Source organism: Tachyglossus aculeatus, chromosome 4 (assembly GCF_015852505.1).
Source record: "Tachyglossus aculeatus isolate mTacAcu1 chromosome 4, mTacAcu1.pri, whole genome shotgun sequence".
Taxonomy (NCBI): domain Eukaryota; kingdom Metazoa; phylum Chordata; class Mammalia; order Monotremata; family Tachyglossidae; genus Tachyglossus; species Tachyglossus aculeatus.
Window position 1 is genome coordinate 93,681,436 of NC_052069.1, and position 25,299 is coordinate 93,706,734.

The 25,299-nt window shown below is 47.7% G+C and overlaps 1 protein-coding gene across 1 annotated transcript in view; it reads right to left on the reverse strand.

Annotated features, from left to right (window-relative positions):
- The window catches only part of RIPK2 (receptor interacting serine/threonine kinase 2), a 65,113-nt gene that overhangs the window by 23,004 nt on the left and 16,810 nt on the right, over positions 1 to 25,299 (reverse strand). The window contains exon 5 of the mRNA XM_038745645.1: positions 4,758 to 4,915. Within this exon, the coding sequence (XP_038601573.1) occupies positions 4,758 to 4,915 (158 nt within the window). The remainder of the gene's footprint in view (positions 1 to 4,757; positions 4,916 to 25,299) is intronic.

Genomic DNA, 25,299 nt, shown 5'->3' on the forward strand with positions numbered 1-25,299 from the left:
AGAAGGGCTACGGCAAGCCAGACTGATTTACTGAATGGCTCTGGGCCTCCTGCAGTTTGACCACTGTTGTGGTTCTAGCTTGAACCTTTTGGGTTGAGGTAAGAACCGAACTGGCCTAAGACTTGGCCTAAGGGGTCTTCTCCTGTCGTAAGTGGCCCTGGTGAGATGGATGCCTGGCCTTGTGGAGGAAATACTTGGTTATTTCTTTCCCAGCTGGTAGGGAAAAGGGGCATGCCCCGGGCCTGGACTGGGGTGCGATCAGTTGGACGACGGATCTGGATCTGGTAGAGGGCTTCCAGGAGAGGGGGATATGAATCTGTGCCTTTGGCAAGGAGACTTCCAAGATCCTGACCTGACAGGTCATTACTCAGGGTGCCTCAGGTCCACAAACGGGTCAGTTCTTAGCCCCTGGAGAGGGGGAGACAAGAGGAAGAGGAGAATCTGATTCATGTTCCAAAGTCCAAGGCGGCCATGATGGTAAAATTTGAACCAAACTAGGCTACTGGACATGGCAGCTGACCCCCATGACAGGCCCAGAACTGAACCCTCTCCAAATAATAATGTGTTCTGTTACGTGCTTACTCTGTGCCAAGCACTGTACTAAGCCCTGGGGGAGATACAGGATAATCAGGTCCCACATGGGGCTCACAGAGTAAGCAGGAGGGAGAAGAAGTACTGAATCCCCATTTTGCAGAACAGGGAACTGAGGCACATAGAAGTTAAGTGACTTTCCTGAGATCACGCATTTGACAAGGGACAGAGGAGGGTTTAGAACCCACATCCTTTGACTCCCAGGCCCGGGCTCTTTCCACTAGGCCACTCTACTCTTCAAGACCTGGATTCCATGGGGTCTGCAGGCTCAGTCAGGACACTGTTCCCTTGAGGAGAGCCAGCCCAGTGGACTCACAATGGTAGCAAAGAGACTGGCAAGCAAATCGCTTTTGGGTCTCATTTTCAGACTCTGTAGGAGCTGGTGTGAAAGTTCCCATTTGGGTCACTACTGGTCAGCATTCTTGGTAGAGAGATGGAATTAAAATACTCCATTCCAAAAGTAATGAAGGTGACATTCTAATTTGAGGTTTTCTCTTTTGAGAGGAATGGAGCTTAATGACAGTAGGCTAGCCAAACAGCTAGAAAAGGACAACTGAAAACATGGAAAGGCAGAAAGAAGGCTTTAATGATTTATGACAAACGTTACACTGAGAGGGCATCAGAATTTTTTGGGTTTTTTAATGGTGTTTGTTAGCTATGTAATATGTGCCAGGCACTGTGGGGGTAGATACAAGCTAGTCAAGATGGACATAGTCTACGTCCCATATGGGCCTCACAGTCTTAATACCCATTTTACAGATGAGGTAACTGAAGCCCAGAGAAGTTATGTGCCTTGCCCAAGGTCACACAACAGACAAGAGGTGGAACTGGGATTAGAAACCAGGTATTTCTGATTTCCAGACGCATGTTCTATCCACTGGACAACACTGCTTCTTATTGTTAAAAGCGGCAAACTATTTCTGTAACATTAAACTGGCCCACTGCAAAATGGGTGGGCTCTTTTGGAGCCCACACATTTTATCTAGTCTACCTCACTGCTGACCTCTCACCCACAACCTGCCTTTGGCCTGGAACACCTTCCTTGTTCATAACTGACAGATGATCCCTCTCCCCACCTGCAAGGCCTTATTAAAGGCACATCTCTTCCAAGAGGACTTCCCTGATAAGGCCCTCATTTCCTCTTCCCCGACTCCCTTCTGGGTTGTCCTTGCACTTGGATTTGTATCCTGTATTCACCCCTTCTCTGACCCCCCAGAACTTATGTACATATCCATTTTTTTATTTTAATGTCTGTCTCTTCCTCTAATAATAACAATGACTATGGTATTTGTTAAGGGCTTACTATGTACAAAGCACTGTTCTAAGCACTGAGGTAGATACAAGGTAGACACAATCAGGTTGTCCCACGTGGGGCTCAATCTTAATCCCCATTTTACAGATGAGGTAACTGAGGCACTGAGAAGTTAACTGGCTTGCCCAAGGTTAAACAGCAGACATGTGGTAAAGTCACGATTAGAACCCACGTCCTCTGACTCCCAAATCCATGCTCTTTCTAGTAATTGCTTAACAAATACTATTATTATTTTTATTATTATTATTACTAAGCCACACCTTCTCTAAACTGCAAGCTTACTATGTGCAAAGCACTGTTCTAAGCGCTGGGAAGGTTACAAGGTAATCAGGTTGTCCCACGAGGGGCTCACAGTCTTCATCCCCATTTTACAGATGAGGTAACTGAGGCCCAGAGAAGTTAAGTGACTTGCCCAAAGTCACACAGCTGACAATTGGCGGAGCCGGAATTTGAAACCATGACCTCTGACTCCAAAGCCCGTGCTCTTTCCACTGAGCCACACTGTTTCTACTTGGATGTCCTCCCGTCACCGCAAATGTAATATGGCTAAAACTGAACTTATCTTCCCACCTAAACCCTGTTTTCCCCATCACTGTTGATGGCACTACCATCCTTCCTGGCTCACAAGCCCGTAATCTTGGCATTAACCTTGACTCCTTACTCTCGTTCCACCCACATATTCAAGCCATCACTAAATCCTGTCAGTTCTACCTTCACAACATCGCCAAAATCCACCCCTTCAACTCCGTCCAAACTGCTACCACATTAATGCAAGCACTTATCCTAGCCCGTCTTGATTATTATATCAGTCTCCCCACTGAACTCCCTGCTCCTGTCTCTCCCCTCTCCACTCCATATTCCATTCTGCTGCCCGAATCATTTTCCTTCAGAAACATTCAGATCAGGTTTCCCCACTCCTCAAGAAACTCCAGTGGTTGCCCATCCACCTCTGCATCAAACAAAAACTCCTCACCATTGGTTTTAAAGCACTTAATTACCATGCCAACTCCTACATCACCTCGCTACTCTCCTACTATAAACTACCCAGCCAGCACACTTCATTCCTCTAATGCCAACCTTCTCACTGTACCTCGATCTCATTTGCGTTGTTGCCGACCTCTTGCCCACATCCTACCTCTGGCCTGGAACGCCCTCCCTCCCAGCTCTGCCAATTGTCAGCTGTGTGACTTTGGGCAAGTCACTTAACTTCTCTGTGCCTCAGTTACCTTATCTGTAAAATGGGGATTAAGACTGTGAGCCCCACATGGGACAACCTGATCACCTAGTATCCCCCCCAGGCTTATAAAAGTGCTTTGCACATAGTAAGTGCTTAACAAATGCCATTATTATTATTATCATCAAACAGATAATTGCTCTCCCCAACTTCAAAACCTTATTGAAGGCACATCTCCTCCAAGAAACCTTCCCTGACTAAGCCCTTCTTTCCCCCTACTCCCTTCTCTGCTGCTCTTACTTGCTCCTTCATTCATCCTCTCTCCCATCTCCATAGCACATCTGGATAAATCTGTATATACCTGTCACATTTATTCATTTACTCCATTCATATTAATGTCTGTCTCCCCCTCCAGATTGTGAGCTCGTTGTGTGAAGGAATGTGTCTTTTATACTCTCCCCAAACACTTAGTACAGTGCTTTGCACACAGTAAGCGCTAATAAATATGATTGAATGAATGCTTACTACAGTGCTCTGCACAAAATATGTGCTCACTAAATATTATTGATCGAGTAGCTTCTTGAAGACATAACAAAAATCAGAATCTTTCCATAATCAATGCCTACTTCGTTTCTTTCTCTGCCTACAAAAACGATGCCTGAAAATTAATGAAAGCTAAGGTAATTTGAACACTTCAAACCGATTGACTACTCTGGAATTTAAAGGAGCCCAAGTTATTTGCTTTCTTCCCTGTTTGGAGATGCTCTTCAGAAATGTAATATAGAAAAATGCATCTCCTAGGGGTGAGCTCTTTACCATTCATTCCTGAGTGTGCTTTAAAGCACTCAATCACCTTGCCCCCTTCTACTTTACTTAGCTGCTCTCCCACTACAACACAGCCTGCACATTTCACTCCTCTAGTGCTGACCTATTCACTGTACCTCTATCTTGCTTACCTCGCTGTTGACCTCTTGCCCCTTATCCTACCATCGGCCTGGAACTCCCTCCCTCGTTATATCCAACAGAAGACTACGCTCCCCACCTTCAAAGTCTTTTGGAATGCACATCTCCTCTTAGAGGCCTTCCCTGACTCAGCCCCCATTTCCTCTTCTCTCACCCCCTTCTGCGACACCCTTGCACTTGGATTTGCTCCCTTTATTATCCCTCCCTCAGACTCACAGCATTTATGTACATATCTGTAATTTATTTAATTATATCCATGTCTGTATCCCCCGTCTAGACTGTAAACTCTTTGTGGGCTGGGAACGTGTCTACCAACTGTGTTACATTCTACTTTCCCAAGCACTTAGTACAGTGTTCTACACACAGCAAGTGCTCAATAAATACCACTGATTGATTGGGAGCATCTTATTAGGGTTAGCTTGTATCTATGAGCTAGCAGAAACCACTTGCAAGGAACAGCTAAATGTCCTCGTGACTAATGGTCTGACTAAAATCTTAATCCAGCAAGTGATGCCTTGAATCACAATCATTAATATGTTATGAGGCAGCCAGCCTGATGCAGTTACCCAAGAGGTTGGAACCAACCTTTCAGACTGATGACAATTCTATGCACCATGCCTGCCTTTAACCATTCCATGTCTCCAGTTTTCAAGTTGATTTGACTAATTTCGATTTTAAGGCCAGTCAACGGGGAGCAAGCAGATCTTCTTGCCGCACCTGTATATGTCATATTTGACACTGGCTCGTGACTTCTGGCTGGGCTCATAGTCCTCCGGGGGCATGTAGATGATGGTACCTCCCTCGGGCACAGATTTGCTGATCCTTGACTGGGACTGGGACACCATACGCCATTTCGACAAACCGAAATCTGCAATCTGGAAGGGAAAAAAGAATAGTAGTCACTCCATTTTTTTAAAAACTGATTGCTTTTCTTCTGTCAATAAAACCATCTGTTAATGAACTTGGTTAATACCTGAACCTGATCATACCATGCCACTTTTGAGTAGTCTGCCCTGCTGTCTCCTGGAAAGGAAAACGTCTTACTTTGGGCAGCAGCTTTGCCTAGAGGAAAGAGCACTCTGGGAGTCAGAGGACCTGGGTTCTAATCCTGGCTCTGCCAACTGCCTGCTGTGTGACCTTGAGAAATTCACTTAACTTCTCTGTGCCTAGGTTTCCTTATCTGTAAACTGGAGAATCACTATCTGTCCTTCCCCCTATTTAGACTGTGAGCCCATGTGTGACAGGGACTGTGTCCAATGTGACTAAATGCATCCATTTAAGCACTAAGAACAATGTTGACACACAGTGAGGGCTTAACAAATACCACTGTTATTATTATTATTATTTGGGCTCTCTCAGTATGGAGTACTGAGGCAGGAAATTGTTAGCCAATGGCAACACAGGAGTGTCCTCAGGTCAGAATTCTGCCATTCTCCTTCCTAGCTGACGGTAGAGGTGGAACAGCGACAGGGAAAACTCTGTGACACCTTAATTGATCAAACAACAGCACTTATTGAGCACTACGTGCAGAGAATTCTACTGAGCACTAAGAAGAGTACAACAATAGAGTAGGTAGATGATTCCTAACCTCAAGGAGCTTATTTGAGTCAGCTGCTGAACCAGCCAGACAGGACGTCAGTGACACACACTGGGCTATTGTTTCTCTGTTCATGTTTGGGATGGACACACTGCCACGTCTGAAGAGGTGGAGGCCGTACCAGGAGCCCGCATTCTCTCCCCTCAGTGGGGAATCCTCCCCAATAGTCTCGTTCCTTGATGCTCTCTCCAGGGTGGTGAGTCAGGTATGACTTCCAGGGTGGGGAAGGGAAAGACGGAAGGAGCTATTCTGAGCGATCTTTGGGGAGGGAGGAAGGATGAAAAAAGGGAACGGGAGAGGAAGAGAGAGAGGTAGGAAAGAATAAGGGAGGCCCGACCCAAGAACTCTGAGAGGACCGAGTAGGTGACCCTGTGTGTTTGCCCCCATACCCACACCCCCCATATACCTTTCCATATAAAGTAAATCATGAGAAAGGTGGTTTATTGAACAGCCAGTTCTGAACTGAGGTAGGGGACCGGCACTAAGGACTAATTAGGTGTGTGCCTGTCTGAAAAACAAATTTCAGATAGCTGAACCAAATGGGATTTAGTTATCTGATCAATCCTCAGTCTCGATTAGTTCTGATAATTAGCTTTCCAACAAGGCTGTTGAATACCTTCCATTAACTTGAGACCACTTAAAACCAACTGCAGAATTTAAAAACCTCAGTCCAAATCCACAACTTCCACACAGCCAGCAAATTCCCGCCTCTAAAAAAAATGCTGCCTTCAAATTCTTGTGACTAACCCACTTCACACTGGCCTTAAGGTAGGTGAGAGGGAGATTATTAGGTCTAGTTTAATTTCTGTCTCCCCTTCTAGGCTTTAAGTTGATTATGGGCAGGGAATATAGCTACCAAGTCTATTATATTGTACTGTCCCTAGTGCTTAGAACAGTCCTCTGCACACAGTAAGGACTCATAAAACCTCCTCAAAAATCTCCAGTGGCTACCAATCAATCCTCGACCTCTCAGCTGTCTTTGACACTGTGGACCACCCCCTTCTTCTCAACACGCTATCTGACCTTGGCTTCACAGACTCCGTCCTCTCCTGGTTCTCCTCTTACCTCTCCGGTCGTTCTTTCTCAGTCTCTTTTGCAGGCTCCTCCTCCCCCTCCCATTCTCTCACTGTGGGGGTTCCCCAAGGTTCAGTGCTTGGTCCCCTTCTGTTCTCGATCTACACGCACTCCCTTGGTGACCTCATTCGCTCCCACGGCTTCAACTATCATCTCTACGCTGATGACACCCAGATCTACATCTCTGCCCCTGCTCTCTCCCCCTCTCTCCAGGCTCGCATCTCCTCCTGCCTTCAGGACATCTCCATTTGGATGTCTGCCCGCCACCTAAAGCTCAACATGTCCAAGACTGAACTCCTTGTCTTCCCTCCCAAACCTTGTCCTCTCCCTGACTTTCCCATCTCTGTTGACGGCACTACCATCCTTCCCGTCTCACAAGCCCGCAACCTTGGTGTCATCCTCGACTCCGCCCTCTCATTCACCCCTCACATCCAAGCCATCACCAAAACCTGCCGGTCTCAGCTCCACAACATTGCCAAGATCCGCCCTTTCTTCTCCATCCCAACTGCTACCCTGCTCATTCAAGCTCTCATCCTATCCCGTCTGGACTACTGCATCAGCCTTCTCTCTGATCTCCCATCCTCGTGTCTCTCTCCACTTCAATCCATACTTCATGCTGCTGCCCAGATTATCTTTGTCCAGAAACACTCTGGGCATATCACTCCCCTCCTCAAAAATCTCCAGTGGCTACCAATCAATCTGCGCATCAGGCAGAAACTCCTCACCCTGGGCTTCAAGGCTGTCCATCACCTCGCCCCCTCCTACCTCACCTCCCTTCTCTCCTTCTACAGCCCAGTCCGCACCCTCCGCTCCTCCACCGCTGATCTCCTCACCGTACCTCGCTCTCGCCTGTCCCGCCATCGACCCCCGGCCCACGTCATCCCCTGGGCCTGGAATGCCCTCCCTCTGCCCATCCGCCAAGCTAGCTCTCTTCCTCCCTTCAAGGCCCTGCTGAGAGCTCACCTCCTCCAGGAGGCCTTCCCAGACTGAGCCCCTTCCTTCCTCTCCCCCTCGTCCCCCTCTCCATCCCCCCCATCTCACCTCCTTCCCTTCCCCACAGCACCTGTATATATGTATATATGTTTGTACATATTTTTGTTACTCTATTTATTTATTTATTTATTTTATTTGTACATATCTATTCCATTTATTTTATTTTGTTAGTATGTTTGGTTTTGTTCTCTGTCTCCCCCTTTTAGACTGTGAGCCCACTGTTGGGTAGGGACTGTCTCTGTATGTTGCCAATTTGTACTTCCCAAGCGCTTAGTACAGTGCTCTGCACATAGTAAGCGCTCAATAAATACGATTGATGATGATGATGATGATCAGGCAGAAACTCCTCACCCTCGGCTTCAAGGCTCTCCATCACCTCGCCCCCTCCTACCTCACCTCCCTTCTCTCCTTCTACAGCCCAGCCCACACCCTCTGCTCCTCTGCCGCTAATCGCCTCACCGTGCCTTGTTCTCGCCTGTCCCGCCGTCGACCCCCGGCCCATGTCATCCCCCTGGCCTGGAATGCCCTCCCTCTTCCCAGCTGCCAAGCTAGCTCTCTTCCTCCCTTCAAGGCCCTACTGAGAGCTCACCTCCTCCAGGAGGCCTTCCCAGACTGAGCCCCCTCCTTCCTCTCTCCCTCGTCCCCCTCTCCATGCCCCCCGTCTTACCTCCTTCCCTTCCCCACAGCACCTGTATATATGTATATATGTGTGTATATATTTATTACTCTATTTATTTACTTATTTATTTTACTTGTACATATCTATTCTATTTATTTTATTTTGTTAATATGTTTTGTTTTGTTCTCTGTCTCCCCCTTCTAGACTGTGAGCCCACTGTTGGGTAGGGACTGTCTCTATATGTTGACAACTTGTACTTCCCAAGCGCTTAGTACAGTGCTCTGCACACAGTAAGCGCTCAATAAATACGATTGATTGATTGACTCAATAAATATGGCTGATTGACCTACCCAAGTAGACTAGCTATATGCCTGTAAAGATGGGAAATCCACTTTTTCTTTCCAATTCCTGCTTGAGGAAGCTTTCTTTCCTAGGAGCAAACTGCCTCTAAGTGCATCTAACATTGGAATCATTGCCTACACTCACCATTATCCAGAGATCTCGCTCCTGAACAGCCAAGAAGTGGCCTTTCTTTCATCTTTCCGGCCTGAATCCACAATGGAGAACACCATTCATTCATTCATTCAATCGCATTTATTGAGCGCTTACTGTGTGCAGAGCACTGTACTAAGCACTTGGGAAGTACAAGTTGGCAACATATAGAGACTGTCCCTACCCAACAGTGGGCTCACAGTCTAGAAGTCTCACACCAAACAGGTGTGGCTGTCTGACACCCTGGTGATGATGATGACCCAGATTTTTTGCCAATCAACAGCTGCCTGCTTTCACATCAACCCAGCCCTAGCCCTCTGTATACACCTAAACTCTAAAGAACCCAAGAACTTGCATTAGGATTAAGCAGTTATTGTTGCTGACAACCTCACCTATAACCCTTAAACTTCTCTGGCCCCAGCGTGGCCTCCTCAATCTCCTCCCTCTAATCAGCCCATCCCTGTCCTTACTCCCCAACAACCCCCTCATCTTTCTCTATCCAGCCCCTCCCCACCCTCTCTAGAGGGGCCCTCATCTTTTCCAACTTCCCAAGACTCACTGGGAAAGGGGGAGGAGGGGCATCTCCTTCTCACTCCCCAATGCGCTTCTGCACCATTCCACCTCCCTCATCCCTCACTTTCCCTTCCATCGAACCCCGCATTATCCTCCTTTACCATCCACTCCAATTACTAGTCACAGTCATCTATCGCCACCCCCCCCAAGCCCTACCTCCAACTTTCTAAACCATTTTGATCCCTTTCTCACATTCTCTCTTTCTCCATCACTTCACTGATGCCTGGGGGCTTCAATATCCATGTGGATGTTCTTGATGACCCTTCAGCTACCTACTTCCTATTGCTTCTCAACTCCACTGACTTCCTGCTCCACCCTACCTCGGCCACTTGACTTGAACACACATCGGATCTCACTGTTTCTGGTCATTGCACAATGTCTACCCTCACCAATTCTGAAATCCCACTGACCATAACATCCTCACCTGCCGTCTCTCCCAAACGCCTCTCCGTTAATCTGTCCTGTTTCCACACACAAACCTCCGATCCTTTGACCCACCCTAATTTTCTCAAGTCATCGTGTCTTGCTTAGTCTCCATACCCAAACTATTTTCCCTTGATGCTACCCACAAAATTCTCTTTGCGAAACTCAACTCTCCCACTGTCCCTTCACCAGTGTCATGCCACTAACCCACAGTGCTGGATTCCCTCCTGTTCATGAGCTGCAGAGTCCTGTTGGTGGAAATTAAGATATCAGGCCGACCATTTCCACCTCAAATATGCCCTGGCCTGCTTTAATTTTTCCCTCTCCTCTTAACGGGAACATTACTTATTTATGGTATTTATTAAGCATTTACTATGTGCTGAGCACTGCTGTAAGCGCTGGGGTAGATATGAGGTAATCAGGTTGTCCCACGTGGGGCTCAGAGGCTTAATCCCCATTTTACAGATGAGGTAACTGAGGCACAGAGAAGTTAAGTGACTCGCTCAAGGTCACACAGCAGACAAGTGGCAGAGCTGGAATTAGAACCCATGTCCTCTGACTCCCAAGCCATGCTCTTCCCTTGAAGCCACACTGCTTCTCTATTTCTCCATCCTTATCGACTCCCATGACCACTGCCTTAGGCAGTTGTACCAGACATTTAAGTTATCAATTAAATTAAAAACAATGGGTGTGATCTCCCTAAAATTTCCCCTGCTCCCCTCCAATCCTTCCCTCTCACCCTCTTCAACTCTCCCATTCTTCTCAGCAGTATCTCAAGACATCTACCCCTCCTGTCAAAATTAACCCCCCAACCTGCGCCTACCACCCCATCTCTTCAGGCTTTATCAAAACACTTGTCCCCTCTTTCTTCCTTCCCTGACTACCAATTTCAACAGTTCACTCTCCAGTACTTTTTCGTCATTGCTTTCAAATGTGCTCATGCCTCCCCCATCCTGTAAAACCCTCCCTTGACCCCACGGCTCCCTCCAGTTATTGCCCCATCTCTTTCTTACCATTTGTCTCCACACTCCCTGAGAGAGTTGTCTACACCCACTGTTTTCAGGTCCTCTCCTCTAATATTCTTCTTAACCCCCTCCAATCTGGCTTCCGCCCCCTTTACTCCTCCAAAACTGTCCTCTCAAAGGTCACCAATCATCTTCTTGCCAAATCCAATGACCTCTATTCCATCCTAAGCCTCCTTGACTTCTCAGCTGCTTCCCAGGCTGTGGACCACCCCCTTCCGCAAACTTATCCAACTGCGGCTTCACTGACACTGGCTTCTTCTGGTTCTCCTCCTATTTCTCTGGCTGCTCATTCTCAGTCTCCTTTGTGGGCTCCTCCTCTGACTCCCACCCTCTAACTGTGGAAGTCACTGAAGGTTCAGTTCTGGGCCCCCTTCTATTCTCCATTTACACTCACTCCCTTGGAGAACTCATTTGCTCCACTAGCTTTAACTACCATCTCTAGGTATATCATTCCCAAATCTACATCTCCAGCCCCAATCTCTCTCCTCCTCTACAATCTCATATACCCTCCAGGCTTCATGACATTTCTACCTGGCTGTCCCTTTGACATCTCAAATTTAACATGTTCAAAACAGAAGTCATCTTCCTTCCCAAACCCTGTCCTCCCCTTTACTCTCCCATCACTGTAGACAGCACCACAATCCTTCCTGTCTCACAACCCCATAACCTTGGCATTATCTGACTCATGTCTCTCATCCAACCCACATACTCAATCATTCACCAAATCCTGTCTAATCAATATATACAACAAAGCTAAAATCTGCCTGCTCCTCTCCATCCAAACTGCCAAGTTGCTCCAATCACTTATCCTATCCTGCCTTAACTACTGCATCAGCCTCCTTGCTGACCTCCCTGCCTCCTGTCTCTCCCCACTCCAATCCATACTTCACTCTGCTGTCCAGATCATTTTTCTATAAAAATGTTCAGTTCATGTTTCCCCACTCCCCAGGAATCTCCAGTGGTTGCCCATTCACCTTCTTGTTCAAAAGCAACTCCTAACCATAGGCTTTTAAAGCACTGACTTTGGCTCCTCCTACCTTACCTCTCTGATTTCCTACTACAACCCAGCCTGCAGAGTTCACTAATGCCAATTTACTCACTGTAACTTGATCTCATCTATCTCGCTGCAGACCCCTCGCACACGTCCTGCCTCTGGCCTGGAGTGTCCTTCCTCTTTATATCCAACAGATATTCACTCTCCCCACCTTCAAAGTCCTATTAAAAGCACATCTCCTCCAAGACATCTTCCCCGATTCATTTCTGCTTCTCCCAACCCCTCCTGCATTGCCCTTACATTTGGATTTGCATCCTTTATTCACTCTTCCCTCAGCTCCATTGCACTTATGTACATATCCATAATTTATTCATTGATATTAATGTCTGCCTCCTCCCACACTGAATGCTCAATGTGGGCAGGGAACACTTCCACCAACTGTTATATTCTACTCTCCAAAGTGCTTAATACAGTGCTCTGCAAGAGGTAAGCACTCGATAAATACGATTGATGGATTGCTTGAAAGGAGCCCATTGTTGGGTAGGGATTGTCTCTATCTGTTGCCAAATTGTACTATCCACGTGCTCAATAAATTTGATTGAATACACACAGTAAGGGCTCAATAAACACAACTGAATGAATGAAAGACATTGTTGGGAAAATTTGTTCTTCTCCCCATAAGGTCCTGAGGCCAAGTTATTCTGTGGTCTGCTGCCCTCAGGGCTGAAATGAGGCTCAGATAATAGCAGAGGGATTTCCTACTACTCTGGGCTGATTTTCCTCATCTAACCTGAGAAGAAGCTCTGCAATTTGAGAGTGGTTGAGGGGGCCTTTGTGCCCGGATTGAAGTAAGGCACTGTGGGATATGGCAGGGTAGAAAGCTAGTGTGCCACACCGACTGCAGTGGGTGGGTATCCGACCCCCTCGGAGGAGACTAACTACCACATCATTACTATCACTCACCCTATCCTGACTGGATTACCACATCAGCATCCTTTCTGAACTCCCAATCTCCTGTCTCTCTCCACTTCAGTCTCTACTTCACTCTGCTGCCCAGATTATCTTTCTACAGAAACCTTCTGGGCATGTCACCCCGCTCCTCAAAAATCTCCAGTGGTTGCCTTCAACCTCCATATCAAGCAAAAATTCCTCACTATTGGCTTCAAAACTCCCCATCTCCTTGTCCCCTCCTACCTCACCTCCCTTCTCTCCTTCTACATTCCAGCCCACACACTCCGCTCCTCTAGTGCTCTCTCACTGTGTTCATTCTCGTCTGCTCCGCTATTGACCCCTGGCCCACGTCCTACCTCTGGCCTGGAATGTCCTCCCTCCTCAAATCTGCCAAACAATCATTCTTCCCCCCCCTTCAAAGCCCTACTGAAGGCTCACTTCCTCCAGGAGGCCTTCCCAGACTAAGTCTCCCTTTTCCTCAGCTCCCCTTCCCCACAATCACCCCAACTCATTCCCTTTGTTCTACCCCCTCTCATCATCATCATCATCAATCATATTTATTGAGTGGTTACTGTGTGCAGAGCACTGTACTAAGCGCTTGGGAAGTACAAGTTGGCAACACATAGAGACAGTCCCTACCCAACAGTGGGCTCACAGACTAAAAGGGGGAGACAGAGAACAAAACCAAACATACTAACAAAATAAAATAAATAGAATAGATATGTACAAGTAAAATAAATAGAGTAATAAATATGTACAAACATATATACATATATACAGGTGCTGTGGGGAAGGGAAGGAGGTAAGATGGGGGGATGGAGAGGGGGACGAGGGGGAGAGGAAGGAAGGGGCTCAGTCTGGGAAGGCCTCCTGGAGGAGGTGAGCTCTCAGTAGGGCCTTGAAGGGAGGAAGAGAGCTAGCTTGGCGGATGGGCAGAGGGAGGGCATTCCAGGCCCGGGGAATGACGTGGGCCGGGGGTCGATGGCGGGACAGGCGAGAAGGAGGTACGGTGAGGAGATTAGCAGCAGAGGAGCGGAGGGTGCGGGGTGGGCTGTAGAAGGAGAGAAGGGAGGTGAGGTAGGAGGGGGCGAGGTGATGGACAGCCTTGAAGCCCAGGGTGAGGAGTTTCTGCCTGATGCGCAGATTGATTGGTAGCCACTGGAGATTTTTGACCCCGCACGTAGGTAATTCTATTTATTTATATTAATGTCTGTTTACTTGTTTTGATGTGTATATGCATAGACTGTGAGCCCAATGTTGGGTAGGGACCGTCTCTATATGTTGCCAACTTGTACTTCCCAAGTGCTTAGTACAGTACTCTGCACACAGTAAGCGCTCAATAAATACGATTGAATGAATGAATGAATATATATCCTGGCTCCGCCAATTGTCAGCTGACTTTGGGCAAGTCACTTCACTTCTCTGTGCCTCAGTTACCTCATCTGTAAAATGGGGATTAAGACTGTGAGCCCCACGTGGGACAACCTGATCACCTCATAACCCCTCAGTGCTTAGAACAGTGCTTTGCACATAGTAAGCACTTAATAAATGCATTATTATATATATTTATAATTATATTTATTTATATTGATGCCTGTTCACTTGTTTTGATGTCTGTCTCACCCCTTCGAGACTGTGAGCCAGTTGTGGGCAGGGATTGTCTCTCTTTGTTGCTATAATGCACTTTCCAAGTGCTTAGTAATAATAATAATAATAATAATAATAATGATGATGATGATGGCATTTGTTAAGCGCTTACTATGTGCAAAGCACTGTTCTAAGCGCTGGAGGGGATACAATGTGATCAAGTTGTCCCACGTGGGGCTCACAGTCATAATCCCCATTTTTACAGATGAGGTAACTGAGGCTCAGAGAAGTTAAGTGACTTGCCCAAGGTCACACAGCAGACTTGTGGTGGAGCCAGGATTCAAACCCATGACCTCTGATTCCAAAGCCCGTGCTCTTTCCACTGAGCCATGCCGCTTCAGTGCTCTGCACACAGTAAGTACTCAATAAATACGTCAATGAATGAACGAATGAATGAGAAGCAAGTAATAGTGAGTCTGTTTGAGAAGCATGAGCTGGGACTGCAAAATCTAGGGAGGACCAGATTGAGGAGCTCAGAGTCAGGTTCTATAGGAACATATGGGGCTAGAGGTCCCTTTTCCTCAGCTCCCCCACCCTTCCGCATTGCCCCAACTCGCTCCCTTTGCTCTCCCCACCACTCCCCACCCCACAGCACTTGTGAATATATGCACATACCTATAATTCTATTTATTTATATTGATGCCTGTTTACTTGTTTTGATTATTATTATTATGGTATTTGTTAAGTGCTTACTATGTGCCAAGCACTGTTTTAAGCACTGGGGTAGATACAAGGTAATCAGTTTGTCCCACATGGGGCTCACAGTATTAAACCTCATTTTAAAGATGAGGTAACTGAGGCAGAGAAGTTAAGGGGCTTGCTCAAGGTCACACAGCAGAGAAGTAGATGAGCCAGGATTAGAACTCATGCCCTCTGACTCCCAAGCCCGTGCTCTTTCCACTAAGCCACACTGCTTCTCCAGATGTGTAAATATCTACAATTCTATTTATTTATATTGATGCCTGTTTACTTGTTTTGATGTCTGCCTCTGCCTTTCTAGACTGTAAGCCCAGTATGGGCAGGGATTGTCTCTATTGCTGAACTGTATTTCCAAATATTTAGTACAGTACAGTACAGTACTAGTACAGTACTTAATTAGTACAGTAAGCTCTCAATAAATATGACAATGAACGAATGAAGTAATGAAATCAATCTATTGGATTTGTTAAGTGCTTTCTGTGTGCAGAGCACTGTACTAAATGCTTGGGAGAGGACAATAAAACAGAGTTGGTAGACAAGTTCCCTGACCACAACGAGCTTACAGTCTAGAGGAGAAGACAGACTTTAATCATTCAATCAATGGCACTTATTGAGAGCTTACTGTGCAGAGCATTGTACTAAGCACTTGGGAAAGCACAATATAATAATAATAAATAATGATGGTATTTGTTAAGCACTTACTATGTGCCACGCACTGTTCTAAGCACTGGGGTAGATACAAGGTAATCAGGTTGTCTCACGTGGGGCTCACAGGCTTAATCCCCATTTTACAGATGAGGTAACTGAGGCACAGAGAAGTTAAGTGACTTTCAAAGTTACACAGTTGACAAGTGGTGGAGCCGGGATGATGATGATGATGACATTTGTTAAGCACTTACTATGTGCAAAGCACTGTTCTAAGCGCTGGGGTGTATACAAGGTGATCAGGTTGTCCCTCGTGGGGCTCACAGTCTTAATTCCCATTTTACAGATGAAGTAACTGGGGCCCAGAGAAGTGAAGTAACTTGCCCAAGTCACACAGATGACAAATGGCAGAGTCTGGATTAGAACCCACAACCTCTGACTTCCAAGCCCATGCTCTTTCCATTAAGCCACGGTGCTTCTCAATATAACAGAGTTCGTAGACATGTTCCCTGCCCACAAGCTTTAAGTCTAGTAGTAATAATAATAATAATGGTATTTGCTAAGCACTTATGTGTCAAGTACTTTCTAAGCAATGGGGCAGATACAAGCTAATCAGGTTGGACAGTCCCTGTCCCAGTCCCACCTGGGGTTCACAGTCTTAATCCCTGTTTTACAGATGAAGTAACTGAGGTCCAGAGAAGTGAAGTGACTTCCCCAAGGTCACACTGCAGTGAAGTGGCAGAGCTGGGATTAGAAACCAGGTTTTTCTGACTCCCAAGCCAGTGTTCTATCCCATCCCCTAGGCCATGCTGCTTCACAAATGTGAAAGTGAAAGTGAAGAATTCCCTATGGGGAAAGGAATGCAGCCAGTGAATATGTTATTCATTCCCATTACGAACCACAAGGCTCAAGACCTACCTCTCTATAATCATTATCTACACCCCCTTTGTATGATTTTGTCTTCAATTCATTCCCATCTCTCCTGGAAATTCAGCCCGAACATGAGCAAATTTGGGTGACTTTTAGCCAAGTACCTAGGGCAAGGAGGTACAAATGACACTGTAGAAGTTGGCAGGTGCCAACAAAAAGGAATTTTCTGTTAATGCCAGGAAGAAAGGCCAACTGTAGGCTGCCAGTGAGGTGATTTACAAGTGCCCAGCCAACTGGGTGATTTACAGGTGCCAAACTGCCTCCTCCTTGCCGATCACTTCCCCAGTCCTCTAGACCGTAAGCTCCTGTGGCCAACCATCAATCGATCACATTGACTAAGCACTTGCTGTGTGCAGAATACTGTACTAAGCACTGTTATACTGTACTCTCCCAAGCACTTAGTACAGTGCTCTGTATAAAATAAATGCTCAATCAATTCAATTGATTGACTGATCCAACAGGTGGCTAGTTTCTGACTTGGGGTTGCAGCTGGAAACCACAAGAACAGAATCCACAGACTAATCAGGTTGGACAGAGAGGAAAGTGAAGCTTCACTCCCCCCCTCAAGAACTCACTCTCTGCCCTTAGATTATGGGGGTGTAGGGTGGTTTGTGATTCCTTTCGTCACAGCTTCCCTGTGCTTCAGTTTCCTCATCTGTAAAATGGCGAGAAATATGACCTGCCACTCCCTACCTCACAATGACATTTTAAGGACAACAAAAAATAAGGTATCATTATTTTGTTTAAGGGGGAGAGGGACAGGGTGGGCAACCGGGAAAAAGGAGCTCATAAGAGGTGAGAGGTGGAGCGGGGAGAACTATAATCCCACTCTCTGACCTGCTTCCCTGCTGTCTCCCCTGCCCTGGCTCAAGTTTAGTTTTCAGGCTCACACCAGCACCCCCTGAAGCAGGTGATACAGAAATCACTTCTGCTGCGTACCTCAGCTCTCTGGGTTTGTCTTTCACTGGCGGAAGATTCTTTTGGGCTGTTCCTCCTTAACCCAAGTACTCAGTATTGGCCTGAAAGGAGAATTGAGGAGGTCCCACCAAGCTTAGCCCAACTCTGGGGTAGGTCTACAACACTGCCTTCATGGACAAACTAGTCAGAGGAATTGAAAGTAGACTCAGGACTGTCAGAACGGGATGATCACCACGTGTCTGGGCTGGAACGCAACAGCAGAATTAGGAAATTTGGAATGAACAAATGATGGTATTTGTTAAGCGCTTGCTATGTGTCAAGCACTTTTCTAAGTACTGGGGTAGATTCAAGCTAATCAGTTTGGACACAGTCCCTGTCCCACACGGGGCTCACAGTCTTAATCCCCATTTTACAAAATGAGGTAAATGAGGCCCAGAGAAGTGAAGTGGCTTGCCCAAGTTCACCCAGCAGACAAGTGGAGGAGCTGGGATTAGGACCTTCTGACTTCCAGCACAGAACAAGGCCCCATCTGACTCCCAGTGACTTGCTCTCTTCACTAGGCCTCACTGCTTCCCAAACATTCTTCCAAAAACACAAACCGGCCTGGACACCAGGTGATCTGGTGTCAGAAGAATGATTGGGTGCATGTATGTGGCATGTGGCATCATGCATGAGGTGAGAAGTACAATGTCAGTTTTTCATAATGCCGGGTTCTAGAAGAATGTAATTTCCAGGCTGAGAAGCAGCATGGCCTAGGAGCCAGAGGACCTGGGTTCTAATTCCGGGTCCACTACTTGTCTGTAGGACCTTTGGCCAGTATAATTTTAATGGTATTTGTTAGGTCCTTATTATTCATTCATTCAATCATATTTATTGAGAGCTTACTGTGTGCAGAGCACTGTACTAAGTGCTTGGGAAGTACAAGTTGGTAACATATAGAGACGGTCCCTACTCAGTAGCAGGCTCACAGTCTAGAAGGGGGAGACAGACAACAAAACAACACATATTAACAAAATAAAATAAATAGAATAGTAAATATGTACAAGTAAAATAGAGTAATAAATCTGTACAAACATATATACAGGTGCTGTGGGGAGGGGAAGGAGATAGGATGGGGGGATGGAGGGGAGGGGGAGAGGAAGGTGGGGGCTCAGTCTGAGAAGGTCTCCTGGAGGAGGTGAGCTCTCAGTAGGGCTTTGAAGGGAGGAAGAAAGCTAGCTTGGCGGATGTGCGGAGGGAGGGCATTCCAGGCCTATTATTATGTGCCAAACACTATACAAAGAAATGATAAGGATGATGGTATTTGTTAAGCGCTTACTATGTGTCAACTACAGTTCTAAGTGCTGGGGTAGATGCAAGCTAATCAGGTTGGACACAGTCCCTATCCCACAAGGGGTTTAATCCCCATTTTACAGATGAGGTAACTGAGGCACAGAGAAGTGAAGTGACTTGCTCAAGGTCACATAGCAGACAAGTGGCACAGCAGGGATTAGAACTCAGGTCCTTCTGATTTCCACGCCCAGGCTCTATCCACTAGGCCATGATGCTTCCCTTGCACAGATATAAGATACTCAGATTGGACAAAGTTATTGTTCCTCATTGGGCTCACGGTCTAAGTACGAGGGAGATGAGGAAACCAAGGCACAGAAAGTTAAGTGACTGGCTAAATTGACCCAGCAGGCAGGTGGTAGGGTTGGGATTAGAATCCAGGTCCTGTGACTCCCACACCCGTGCTCTTTCCACAAGAACATTCTGCAAATCACTTAATTTATCTGTGTCTCTGTTTTCTCACCAATAAAATGAGGATTTACTACCTTTTCTCCCACTTATACTGTGAGTCCCATGTGGGACAGGGTCTGTGTCCGACCTGATTACCTTGTATCAACCTAGCACTTAGAACAGTGCTTAGCACATACTAAGTGCTTAATTTATACTGCAATCATCATTATTAGTATGCAGGTTCTATAACATGGGGATTGTATTCTTGCAGACTCTTGCACTAAAGAAAGTTTGCAATGTCAGACTCATCCTGTGCCTGGCACCTGATTACTTTTTTCAAGACTGTGTCCTGCTTTAATCTTTCCCCATAGGGAATTCTTCACTTTCACATTCGTGAAGCAGTGTGGCCTAGGGGATAGAGTAGTGGCCTGGGAGTCAGAAGAACCTGGGTTCTAATCCCAGGTCAGCCACTTGTCTGCTACGTCACCTTGGGCAAGTCACTTCACTTCTCTGGGCCTCAGTTATCTCATCTGTAAAATGGGGATTAAGACTGCGAGCCCCAAGTGGGACAGGGACTGTGTCCAACCTGATTAGCCTGTATTCACATCAGTGCTCACTACAATGCCTGAAACATAATAAGCATTTAACTACCACAACTACTACTATTATTATTATTATTACGAGGAATGGTGTCAATTGAAGTTGTTCCACTGGGATAAAAAAGGCTGCAAGGTGTCTGAATAACAGGATGGGTTTTATAAAAAAAAAAAGGTTGTCAACAAGTTATCCTCTGTGCCCAAATAAGGGGGAACCATGGGGAATAGGTTTAATCTTTTATAGGTATTTGTTAAGCAATTATTATGTGCCAGGCACTGTACTAAGCGCTGGGGTAGACCATCATCATCAATGGTTTTGAGTAGTTACCATGTGCAGCGCACTATACTAAACACTTGGGAGAATGCAGATATAAACTAATCAGGTTGGACACAGTCCATATCCCACGTGGAGCTCACAGTCTTAATAACCATTTTACAGATGAGGTCACTGAGGCACAGAGAAGTGAAGTGACTTGCCCAAGGTCACACGGCAGATAAGTGGCAGAGCCAGGACCAGAACCCAGGTCCTGTGACTCCCAGGTCCGTGCTTTTTCAACTAGGCCTTGCTGCCACAAGTGACCAACTGAGAAGCGATCTCGACTGGACATACAGAAAAAATAAAACACAACAAAAAAACTCCCCATCAGGATAAAGAAACTCTAGAGCATGCTACAGAGTAATAGTGGGAATTCCAGACCTAGAAATCTTTAGTCTAAAATAGATGACTTAGTAACATCTGCTTTCAATAGCTTAGTCATTTCCCAGCCTGACTGTGGGGGCTGAATAATGTGACCCTCAAGGCACTTATCATTCTGAGTCTTTTATTTTCTGGCTTGGTTTCCCGAATCTCTCTGCTTAACAACTCAGATTTGAATTTCCCCATTAATGCAAAGCACTGCACATCCCCTGCTGCAATCTGCGGCCTTCTACTCCTCTCTGCTTATTTCCCTCCTGTTGTCTCCCCGTTGTACAGGGTGGGATCTTAGGGCTTTGAACGGCTTATCTGTCGCTTGTTCCCCTCTACTGGTGGGGAACCTGGATTTGTCAGGTATTTGTTAAGCGCTTACTATGTGCCAAGCACTGTTCTAAGCATTGGATGTTATCCTGTGTGCTCTGGGGACAAAGGCAGGAACAGCCACAGCCCTGACCCCTTTCCAAAGTACGCAGAACCTCCTGTCAGCTCCCTGGGGCCCCACACACTCTTCTGGAGAAGCAGCATGGTGTGGTGGAGAGAGCACAGGCCTGGGAATCAGAATGCCGTGGATTCTAATCCCGGCACCGCCACATGTCTGCTGGGTGACCTTAGACAAATCAATTCACTTCTCTGGGCCTCAGTTCCCTCATCTGCAAAATGGGGATTGAGACTGTGAGCCCTGTGAGGGACAGGGACTGTATCCAACCCGATTTGCTTTATCCAAACCAGCACTTAGCACAGTGCCTGGCACAGAGTAAGGGCTTAACAAATACCATAGTTATAACTATTATTCTGGCCCTCTGTGTCCCTCTGCTCCACAGGGGGCACTATGCTTCTCCAGCCTTCAGAGTCCCTGTACTCCATGGTGGGCTTCAAGTTCTTCCAGGCCTGTGTCCCGCTGCTCCAAGGGCTGGGGGGGGGAAGGGGGGGAAGGGGGTCCTGCACTCTTCCGGCTCTCGGTGTCCCTGTGCCTCATGGAAGGCTTTCACTCGTCTTGCCCTCCATGTTCCTCTGCTCCTTATGGGGGCCCGCACTCCTTCAGTCTTCAGTGCCCCTCTGCCCTGGAAGGGAGGGCCCACACTCTTCTCTCCCTCAGTGTCCCTGTGCCCTGTGCTCCTCTGGCCCTCAGTGTCCCCGTCTCCAGCCACGTAAGACACCCACACTGCCAGCTATCTGCACCTCCAACCTCCAGTCTCCCTGCCCCAGTCCCCGAATGGCTTATCTACTGTACAGGGGTAGGGAAGGTGCTAGGCGGGGACAGCAGAGCAGAGCCCAGGTGGACCCTTGCTCCAGGCCACTGGACAGTGCAGGCAGACAAGGAGAAGTCTCTATTTGTTGCTGAATTTTACTTTCCAAGCGCTTAGTGCAGTGCTCTACACACAGTAAGTGCTCAATAAATATAACGGAATAAAGCACTACGCCTGACAAATCAAGCGGCTCCCTACTGCCCCCAGGACTTGAAAAAGAAGTAAGAGGGAACAAGGCGGGAGGGAGGGAGGAAACATTTTAAAGACTCCTTTATTCCTGAGCATGGGGCTAGCAGAGGAATCAATCAATCGTATTTATTGAGCACTTACTGTGTACAGAGCACTGTACTAAGTGCTTGGGAAGTACAAGTTGGCAACATATAGAGACAGTCCCTACCCAAAAGTGGGCTCACAGTCTAAAAGGGGGAGACAGAGAACAAAACCAAACATACTAACAAAATAAAATAAATAGAATAGATATGTTCAAGTAAAATAGAGTAATAAATATGTACAAACATATATACATATATACAGGTGCTGTGGGGAAGGGAAGGAGGTAAGATGGGGGGATGGAGAGTGGGGTGAAGGGGAGAGGAAGGAGGGGGCCCAGTCAGGAAGGCCTCCTGGAGGAGGTGAGCTCTCAGTAGGGCCTTGAAGGGAAGAAGAGAGCTAGCTTGGCGGATGGGCACAGGGAGGGCATTCCAGGCCCGGGGGATGACGTGGGCCGGGGGTCGATGGCGGGACAGGTGAGAACGAGGCACGGTGAGGAGATTAGCGGTACAGGAGTGGAGGGTGCGGGGTGGGCTGTAGAAGGAGAGAAGGGAGGTGAGATAGGAGGGGGTGAGGTGATGGAGAGCCCTGAAGCCGAGGTGAGGAGATTCTGCCTGATGTGCAGATTGATTGGTAGCCACTGGAGATTTTTGAGGAGGGGAGTAACATGCCCAGAGCGTTTCTGGACAAAGACAATCCGGGCAGCAGCATGAAGTATGGATTGAAGTGGGGAGAGACACGAGGATGGGAGATCAGAGAGAAGGCTGATGCAGTAGTCCAGACGGGATAGGATGAGAGCTTGAACGAGCAGGGTAGCGGTATGGATGGAGAGGAAAGGGCAGATCTTGGCAATGTTGCGGAGCTGAGACCGGCAGGTTTTGGTGACGGCTTGGATGTGAGGGGTGAATGAGAGAGCGGAGTCGAGGATGACACCAAGTCTGCGGGCTTGTGAGACGGGAAGGATGGTGGTGCCGTCAACAGAGATGGGAAAGTCAGGGAGAGGGCAGGGTTTGGGAGGGAAGACAAGGAGTTCAGTCTTCGACATGTTGAGTTTTAGGTGGCAGGCAGACATCCAGATGCAGATGTCCTGAAGGCAGGAGAGATGCGAGCCTGGAGAGAGGGGGAGAGAGCAGGGGCAGAGATGTAGATCTGGGTGTCATCAGCATAGAGATGATAGTTGAAGCCGTGGGAGCGAACGAGGTCACCAAGGGAGTGCGTGTAGATCGAGAACAGAAGGGGACCAAGCACTGAACCTTGGGGAACCCCCACAGTAAGGGGATGGGAGGGGGAGGAGGAGCCTGCAAAAGAGACTGAGAATGAACGACCGGAGAGATAAGAGGAGAACCAGGAGAGGACGGAGTCTGTGAAGCCAAGATCGGATAGCGTGTTGAGGAGAAGGGGGTGGTCCAAAGTGTCGAAGGCAGCTGAGAGGTCGAGGAGGATTAGGATAGAGTATGAGCCGTTGGCTTTGGCAAGCAGGAGGTCATTGGTGACCTTTGAGAGGGCAGTTTCCGTGGAATGTAGGGGACGGAAGCCAGACTCGAGGGGGTCGAGGAGAGAGTTGGTGTTGAGGAATTAGAGGCAGCGCGTGTACACAACTCGTTCAAGGAGTTTGGAAAGGAATGGTAGGAGGGATATGGGGCGATAACTAGAAGGTAAGGTGGGGTCAAGAGAGGGTTTTTTTAGGATGGGAGAGACATGGGCATGTTTGAAGGCAGAGGGGAAGGAACCAGTGGAGAGTGAGCGGTTGAAGATGGAAGTTAAGGAGGGGAGAAGGGAAGGAGCGAGAGATTTCATGAGATGAGAGGGAATGGGGTCAGAAGCACAGGTGGCCGGAGTAGCACTTGAGAGGAGGGAGGAGAGCTCCTCTGAGGATTCTGCTGGGAAGGATGGGAGAGTAGCAGAGAGTGTTGAGAGCCGGGGGGTTGGAGAAGGGGGGTGGTGACTTTGGGGAGGTCGGACCTGATAGATTTAATTTTGTTAATGAAGTAGGAGGCCAGATCGTTGGGGGTGAGGGAAGGAGGAGGGGGAGGAACCGGGGGCCTGAGAAGGGAGTTGAATGTACGGAAGAGCTGGCGGGGGTGATGGGCATGGGTGTCAATAATGGAGGAGAAATAGTTTTGTCTGGCAGAGGAGAGGGCTGAGTTAAGGCAGGAAAGGATAAACCTGAAGTGAACGAGGTTGGCATGGTGTTTAGACTTTCGCCAGCAGTGTTCGGCAGCTCGAGCATAAGAGCGAAGGAGGCTGACAGTGGCAGCGATCCAGGGCTGTGGGTTAGTGGTACGAGAGCGGCGAAGGGAAAGGGGAGCGAGCGAGTCTAGCTGAGTAGAAAGGGTAGAGTTGAGAGCAGTAATCTGATCATCAAGACTGGGTAGAGAGGAGAGGGAGGCAAGGTGGGGGGTGAGGCGCTCAGAAAGATGGATGGGGTCAAGAGAGCGGAGATCTCTGTGAGGGAGTAATATGGATTTACAAGGGAAAGGAGTCTGAGTGAGGAGGCAGGTGAGAAGATTATGATCAGAGAGAGGGATTTCAGAGTTGGTGAGGGTGGACACAGTGCAGCGATAGGAGATGATGAGGTCGAGGGTATGACCAAGTTGGTGAGTGGGTGGGGTGGGGTGGATCAAGAGGTTGGCAGCGTCGAGGAGAGATAGAAGGTGGGCGGCAGAGGAGTCATCAGGGCAATCCATGTGGATGTTGAAATTTCCGAGGATCAGAGTGGGCATGGAAAAGGAGAGAAGGAAGGTGAGGAAGGGGTCAAAATCGTTAAAGAAGTTGGATGGGGGGCCAGGGGGGCGGTAGATGACGGCTACAAGAATCTGGAGGGGGTGGTAGAGGCGAATAATGTGGGCTTCAAAGGAAGGGAAGGAAAGGGAAGGGGGAGGAGGGATAGTGCGAAATCAACATTGGGGGGCGAGAAGGAAACCGGCACCTCCTCCTTTTCCGGTGAGTCTGGGAGAATGGGAGAAGAAGAGGCCTCCACTGGAGAGAGCAGCAGAAGAGACCGTGTCATCCGGAGACAACCATGTTTCAGTTAGGGCAAGGAGGAGTAGAGAGCTGGAAAGGAATAGGTCCAGGATGAAAGGGATCTTACTTAAAACGGACCGGGGGTTCCAGAGGCCACACTTGACAGCATCTGTCGAGGGGCGGGGGGGG